At 34.3% G+C, this 8,442-nt stretch overlaps 2 protein-coding genes across 2 annotated transcripts; one reads left to right on the top strand and one right to left on the bottom strand.

The window, feature by feature from the left end:
* Nucleotides 1–771: 771 nt before the first annotated feature.
* Nucleotides 772–2,061, top strand: LOC131602452 (NAC transcription factor 29-like). Its single transcript, XM_058874570.1, has 3 exons — nucleotides 772–940; nucleotides 1,143–1,423; nucleotides 1,512–2,061. The coding sequence occupies exons 1-3, from the start codon at nucleotides 772–774 to the stop codon at nucleotides 1,878–1,880; spliced, it is 819 nt and encodes a 272-aa protein (XP_058730553.1). The 3' UTR covers nucleotides 1,881–2,061.
* A 433-nt stretch (nucleotides 2,062–2,494) lies between these two features.
* LOC131602453 (casparian strip membrane protein 2-like) lies at nucleotides 2,495–3,472 on the bottom strand. Its single transcript, XM_058874571.1, has 3 exons — nucleotides 3,209–3,472; nucleotides 2,999–3,122; nucleotides 2,495–2,908 (listed from the first exon to the last, which is right to left on the bottom strand). Exons 1-3 carry the CDS (start codon nucleotides 3,421–3,423, stop codon nucleotides 2,693–2,695), a joined length of 555 nt encoding a protein of 184 aa, XP_058730554.1. The 5' UTR covers nucleotides 3,424–3,472; the 3' UTR covers nucleotides 2,495–2,692.
* Nucleotides 3,473–8,442: the final 4,970 nt, after the last annotated feature.

Below are 8,442 nucleotides of genomic sequence, written 5' to 3'. Positions count from 1 at the left end.
AAAATTAAGCCCCACATGTGCCTATCTTTGTGGCCGAATACTATGGTTTTAAAATACTAGCTCTTAAGAAGGGGACCTCTTTTTTGGCACTACCAAACAATGCTTAAGAACTTGGGGTGAACATGTACAAGACACCTGTTCTAACTCCCCCATCACTATCTTGAAATGAAGAATTGCATCATTGCTGAACTCATCAGATACAACCTATCATACCATCTTTTTAGCATCCATATTATGGAGGGACATTACAATAAGTCCAACCAGCCTAACAACATCCACATTATTCGAATTAAATCTTAATAAAAAATGTATATTTATTTTGGTCAAAACATTCTCAAAGTATCCAAACCTTTTACAAATTGGCTGCTGACTAAAAGTCTAATGTGAAACTAAATAATTTTCAAATATACCAATAATATTCTCTCATCAAAATGAATGTAACAAAATCAAGACATAGACATCCAAGACATGATTCATAGAATCATGTCCAAAAACCAATGTAACAGATATACATGTAAACAATAATAGTGGTCCCATATTGGAGCATAGTAATGCTATGACGCATGCTACTATGAATAAGAAAAAGATTATCCTATCATTGTCCTCCAATCAAGGCCATGCAACTCCTCATAAACGACAAAAATGTTTCAACCATAAAACAGCCACCATTCTCCTTTCAAACATTTCAAACACCTTCAATTTTCTAACCCTTTTCATGTGTCACATTCTCAGAAGAAGCCATAACAAAACTCTCTTGTAGGATCATAAACAATGGAGAGTAGTACTACAAGCTCTGAACTCCCTCCTGGCTTTAGGTTTCATCCAACTGATGAAGAATTAATTGTGTATTACCTTTGTAATCAAGCCACATCAAAACCATGCCCTGCATCTATCATACCAGAAGTTGATATTTATAAATTTGATCCTTGGGAATTGCCAGGTATATATGGATACACACAGACACAGACACCGGATACAACACTCTGATACTAACATGTAAACATTAATAATAATTAAAAAAAATGAAAGTGTTTGTCTGTGTCTGTATCATGTATCAGACACGTCTTTAATCTGAAGTGATGGTGTTATAGAGCTATATACGCTTTATTCGTGATTATGTACTAACCGATTATTGAATGCAGATAAATCTGAGTTTGTAGAGAATGAATGGTATTTCTTTAGTCCAAGAGAAAGAAAGTACCCGAATGGGGTGAGGCCTAATAGAGCAACTTTATCTGGATATTGGAAAGCTACTGGCACAGACAAACCAATCAATACTGGATCAAAGCAAATTGGAGTGAAAAAATCTTTAGTCTTTTACAAGGGCAGGCCACCAAAGGGAATCAAAACTAATTGGATTATGCACGAGTACCGATTAATCGGATCGCAAAAACAAACTAGCAAACATATTGGATCCATGAGAGTAAACACCTTCAAACCTTAACCTATTTGAATTTCAAAGTTTATTATTTTGCTATGTTTAACATGTTGTTGCTTCTATGTGTCATCAGCTAGATGACTGGGTTTTGTGCAGAATCTATAAGAAGAAACACATGGGAAAAACATTGCAGCAAAAAGAGGACTATTCGACGCTTCAATTTAACGATTCTACGATAGCGAATATCGATGAACAAGAAAGGATGAACATGAACCTTACAAGGAGTTGTTCACTTACTTATCTTTTGGATATGAATTACTTTGCTCCAATGTTATCTGATGGTTCAACTTTGGATTTTCAAATCAATAATTCCAATATTGGGATAGACCCTTTTGTGAAATCTCAGCAAGTTGAAATGAGTAACCATTATGAACCAGATTCACATAGTAGCATCACAAATCAGCCATTATTTGTGAAGCAAATGCATAATTATTTAGGATAAGAATTTAGATTATTTAAAAAATATGTCAATTTTTTTATTTTTAAGTAGAAATCAAACTCTGTATCTGAGATTTACGACACTCACACACTCTGCGCGCATATCAGCCGGTTACGCTAGACTCAGGTTTACTATGTCAAATATATGTTATATATCATAGAATGGACTTTCATTTTGAATGCTTTGTTGATACTGTTTATACAAATTCTAACAATTTTAATGGCTCTTAATAAAAACTCAAATTTGTAATGACCTTTCAAATTTGACATGTTCAAACCAGATGCTTAGAGATTATGCTTTGGAAGGATTTGAAACTTAATAATTACAATGGTGATTAATTTTGACCAAGGATATATTTTTGGCTAATTTTAAGTCAATAACTTTATCCAAAGATGTTTTCAAAGTTGATATGATTCTTTATTTGCACATTGCCTAATCAAAATGATGACAGCATGTTGATTCAAAGTTAAATTTAGAATTCTTGGGAATGTTAGGCCTATGACACGAAACAGATCAGATTAAGCATTTTGTTTAGACTAATCAATGCATAACAGCCTATTGATTGTGACATGAGAAATAAAATATCTATTCCCTCTGGTCCTTTTAATAAGAAAAAGTTTATTCTTTAAATTCATTGAATAACTAATGAAATATACAAATGATTTCATCTACGCCTTCAACTGTAAACCGAGTATTCTCCACACGCAACAATCTTAAAGCTATCAACAAAGCCTGCGATGATGGCTAGGCAAACACATATCAGAATTCAGGGCTATTACTACACACCAAACCACAACAATTCCATGCCAACAATTTCAATGCTTGCTTATTGATATTCCTGACATGAGAATAAGTAAGATGAACATAACAACTGCAATGAAAGAGCCAATCAGCGAACCCGAAACGCGTCCACAGAAGTAGTTATATTGTTGACAGAATGGAAACCAATTGGCACTTGAATTTCCATAGTGAGCTACATAAACAATGGCTGCTGCTGCTGAGGCCGCACTCGTAACAAGACCAAACATAACCTTCACAAGTTCAACTTAACTTTCATTAGAAAAACCTTTTTGCAATAACACTATATGACTAGAAAACAAAAGAAGACTCAGCGTGTTTACCGTGTCGAGAAAAACCAAGAGAATCCTACTTTTCGCCGCCATAGTCCTTACAATGTTGAAGAATGAGAGACTAAGTGAAAGAACTAGGTAGCCACATACAATAGAATTGGTGCTAACAAAAAACCTGAAACCAATCAAATATGAATCAAATCCTTATACAAAAATCTCCTTTTGTTCACAACATCTTAGTAAAAGTTTATGATAACTTACACAAATGTTGGAAGATCATGATATGCAACTCTGAATCTAAAAAACCGCGTCGCAAAAGGCATAGTTTGTTTTGCTGTTCCCATACTCAATGCACTTGCAAGTGTGGTTACAGCTGCAAAAACTCTCAAAATGAAGTCCATTATAGATAGCCCTCTATTCATCCCTTTTCTTGGGGATGAAGAAACTTCTCCACTCTCTATTGCACTAATCTTCATTTTTTTTTTCTCAACTTAGATTCTCTTCACTTACTTGAGAGTGAATAAGTATCAGAATTGTACTCATTTATATACTAGAAAAAAACACAACATGGAACTGTACTGATTCTATTAGAGTAACTATAGTGGATTAGGTTTGCTAAGGACAAAGTGGCTTTGACATAAGCATGAAATTATTTAGCACTATATAATTGGGAGTGCATAATGGTGATAGCATACTAGTATGGAACTTTTTCATTTAAAATCATGTGTGACTACGAATTTAAGGATGATACATATATTTTCATGTAAGCAAAATTTATTAATGAGAGAATACAAATTGAGGCAGGGAAGCTTACAAGAAAAAGTAAGAATAGGTTATTAAAAGAGATGGTGTGACACCATGTAGTAGTATATATAAAATTAGCAAATTGTGCCTTAGTGGTTTTGGTATATGCTTTATCATCTATTATTTTTGTTATTAGAATTAATGATAATTTTCAGTTCATCTAAAAAAGAAAATGTGATATCGATGTGGTTATTTATAATCCTTGAAATAAAATATTTATGCCATTACGAGAATGTGAGTGGAGAGGATTGTGAAATGGATATTGCAAGCATGGATATTGAGTGCATGTATTACATGCACAAAGGTTATTACCAATACCATGGATGATCGATGTTGTAATATCATTAATGATATGTTTGCAAGAATGGTCTTTAACTTTTGTTTAAACTTCCTAGTTGAAACCAAAGTTATAAAACCTAGATAGAAGAGTAGAGCGACCGACTATAAAAACGAGATAGCGGAATAGTGAGATAATCGTTATTTGACTATTTCTTTTAGATTAAAGTTTGATTCAAGTGGAAGTCCTCAATTCCGATATCACCAAATCACACAACATCAACTGGGAGTCCCCGACTACCCAAATCCATAATCATCAATCATCCAAGTGTCAACACACACATATCCATACCCGTACCCACATATGAGAGAATCTCAGAGTAGTATACACGTGTCTCTAGGTCACGCAAGCACACTTTCGATGAGTAACCAAGTGCCTAACATTTAGAGACTTGCACAAACACACCGCACAATGAGTCAGATGAGGAACAAAATGATTTACTCCTAAGTGACTACACGACCCCATCCGTGATGAGTAACGAATTGACATTGCCTATGTGTTGTCACGACCCCAACAATCATCAATACACATGTGTTAACGACAAGTGTCAAAACGCCTACTTGACTGCACAAGCCCACCAAGCAAAAGCACTAGCAAGTAATCAAGTGATTTACGCATATGCAGCTACACAAGGCCGCTAGAGGTGAGTGAGCAAGTGTAGAGCCCTATATGGCATACAAGTCCACCATATCGATCCCTCATGTGTGTATTCAAGTGAGTGTATGCCTCATTAGGCCCCATGAGCACACCTCTGCTGAGTAAAAAATTAGTGTACGCCCCGTTGGGCCCCATAAGTACTCCAATATATAGCTCAAGTGAGTTAATGGAAAGCGAATTACCACCTAGCAGTATAAGCCCACTATTAAAGCATATCCATGCAAATCATTTCCTAACATTGAAACGAAGCGAACAGACTACATGGAAGAATTGAACAACACTATAGCCTTAACTATTTTATAAGGTTTCCTATTAGTCACACAACACAAGAGACGACATCGCGTTTTGAGCTACGAAACTGAAACTGCACTCAGGAAAAAGTATAAACTTCCATCGTCCGAAGCTCGCTAAGAGAGGTCCCAATCATGTGTACACAAAAAATTTCAAGAAATACAATAATCGTGCATAAAATAAAGTCATATCACCATATCATTATTCCAACATCAATCCATGGTATTAACACGATGAAAAGTATCACATTAACATGTTATAAAAGCATTTCTATCTTAACCTTCACATGCGATGAAACATAGGATTACCACATTCCACCAACCATCATACAAGCATAATATTCAACCATATAGAGATAGATCATTGAAATAGATTTCCAACGCTTCCGACCGTGCCTCATTTTGAGTTACGGAACTAAAGTTATGTCACAAACAATGCTAGAGAAGAAAACACCAATTTGTCAGGCGCGCTAAGCGCCCCAAAGTGAGGCTAAGAGCGACTGAGACAACAAGTTATGTTTGTAGCTCACTTGAAGCCCAGAAAGGTGGTTGTAGGTGCGCTGAGTTCCCCTAGGATGGGTTAAGCAGGCATGACAACAATTTTCACAAAAATCAGCGTTTTAACATCAATTTTAGCACCCCAATCTACCACCCATTCATCCTAACATGTATTAGCATACTTGGGTAACCAAAACTCAGAAATCAGCACATGCAAGTTCAATAATCATATCACTTACAAGTTTCAAGCAATTTATCATGAAATTGACATGTTTATGTAACTTCTCACAAACCCTTGCCCCAATTATGATAACCCCACAAATTTCTAAGGTCCTTTCTTTGTTTGACTAACAGTCCTTAGCAAAATGACCAAACCTATTATAGTTGTAACATTGAACCTTTCTCATGTCACACTTCTCCTTTACCTTCTAATGTTCGGGCAGCTATTCAATTCTCATGGTGCTCAGGTTCTTAGAATGTTCAATTGCTACAACAATGTAATCAAATTAAGGTGTAAGAGATCTGAGTACCTTTTCAACAATAAATTATTCATAAATGTTTTTTCACAAGCCTTCATCTCATTGGTGACCACAATCACTCTAGAGAGGTAATCTGGTACCTTTTCATTGTTCTTTATGTTGATATTCTCATACTGCTTACGTAGACTCTGAAGCTTCACCTTTTTCACTGATGTGTCATTGCCGTAGCACCGTACCACTGTGTCCCACACAACATTCGTCGTCGTTGATTCGACGGTCTTCCTAAACACACTCATATGCACATACTAATGGATATAGACCAATGTCTTTTAATCCTTCTTTCTCAGTTTTATTTGCGCGTTTCTTTGTGCTTCTGTTGCATCCGCTGCATCTGGCGTGTAACTGCCCTTGACGAGATTAAGAACATTTTGAGTGCTAAACAACACACGCATCTGAATCATCCACCTATTTCGGTTCTTTCCATTAAATACTAGAAGCTTTGTGTTCAAGTTACCGTTTCCGCCGTTTGTCTTCGTTCTTGTGCAAATTCACTCAAATTTTACCAACACTCGTGTTTCCCAATCTCGCGAAGCAAGAAATGTGATTCTATTCCAATTTCAATCGTAAAGTCAACGTAAATTTAAGAAACGAATTATCAATGACACGCGTCTCACGTACACTCCGGTTTCCCTGTGAATCTAACCGGAGCTCTTGATACCAATTGTTGGAACATAAGGTTAAAGATGAAGATGAAAATGGAAGAAGAGAAAGAGAGAGAAAACTTTGACTAACTTTCTTACTTAAATCAGATAGCATCTACAAATAATTTCTCCTCTCAAATTGAAATTTAAAGTTTAATAATTATACTACCAAACTTAAATAAAACTCAAGTTAAATTAAAATACAAATTTAAATGTATTGAATTTGGATTATACTTCAACAATAGGTAAGTTACGAATTATTTTTTTTATAAAAATAAAAAATACATGATAGTTAAAAAAAATGCATTTACCAAGGGTAATGCTAGAACAAAAATAAATTAGCTTAAAATGATGTATTCTCTTTATTTATAGTCATATATCCTAATAAGTCAACCAATTTGACACCATATATGCTAACATGCAAATCGGATTGAACTGGTCGGTTAGATCAGAAATCGGAAAGGTCACCGGTTTGATCTGATTGCTAGATCAGGTATGCTATAGAATCGGTGAAAATCGGTCGAAACCAGTCAAAACAGAAAAAAAAAGCGATGAACCGATGGTTTTAGAAAATTGGTGGTTCAAATGCATGCTTTCTTTTTTCCTGCACAAAATGACACCGTTTTCATGATTTTTTTCAAAAATATAATTAAAATATAATTAAACTTTATTCAAACCTTATTTGAAACAATTTTTCCCTGTTTGCAATTAGACCTAATTTAAAATTTATTTAAATTTATATTTTGTTGTGAGTGATGATTATATTTAGAATTTGAATGTAAAGAATAAACATGTGAAATTATGATATTTTAAAATTTTGTAGGTGTTGTGATATTTTTTAGAGACTAAGTCATCCGGTTCGACCAATTTAATAAATATATAGTATTGCAATAGAGACCGGTTTATTCAACCGAGTTATCCGATTTAGTCATACGGTTTGACCAGTGACCCAGTGATTCAACCAATAAATCAATAATTCAATACCCTCACCGGTTTGATATCCGGTATGATTTTTAAAACATCGCTAACATGTGACCGAAATGGAAAACATGTTTAATATATTATAAACATATCTTTAATTTTCTACCAACCCCATTTGGAAAACTCCAAATTGATTAGTAAATTCATGATAAGTGTCTTCATCGTATGTTTCCCATCTAGTAAAATATGAGATTTTTCATGAGTTTCAGAATTTTATATAGCCAACAAATATTATATTAATTTAATATATCATTTTAATAAAAAGAAATTTCAAATTAAACATTAACTCAAAACTGGGATCAAGCAGTTTGCGGTATATGCACACACTTATATCTAGAATTTTGATTTATAGATTTATAATTTCCTTATTACTATTTTAAATTTGTTACTTTAAAAATATTTCTTATTAAAATACACATACGTATACACACTCATAGAGAGAGACGCACATACATTATTGTACAAGACACTCGAAATTTAAGATGACTCTGCTCATGACCAAATATCATGTGTTCAAAAGAATGATATCCCACCAATTTAGTTGGTCTAGTGGTGATTGGTGCTGGATTTGGTAGGAACGACCACGGTTCAATCCTCTCACAACTATCATCAGATGGATGTCATAGCTGATCTCCGAACTGGACTATACCAATGGTGATAAAAAAATATATACCTTTTGCAAATTATCAAGTGTCAGTTAAGTTTTGATGTAATTTTGTCTTTATTTTTTCCATGAAATTTGTCAATA

The sequence above is a fragment of the Vicia villosa genome, linkage group LG5 (genome assembly GCF_029867415.1).
Source record: "Vicia villosa cultivar HV-30 ecotype Madison, WI linkage group LG5, Vvil1.0, whole genome shotgun sequence".
NCBI lineage: Eukaryota > Viridiplantae > Streptophyta > Magnoliopsida > Fabales > Fabaceae > Vicia > Vicia villosa.
This window is presented reverse-complemented; position numbering and strand designations above follow the sequence as displayed.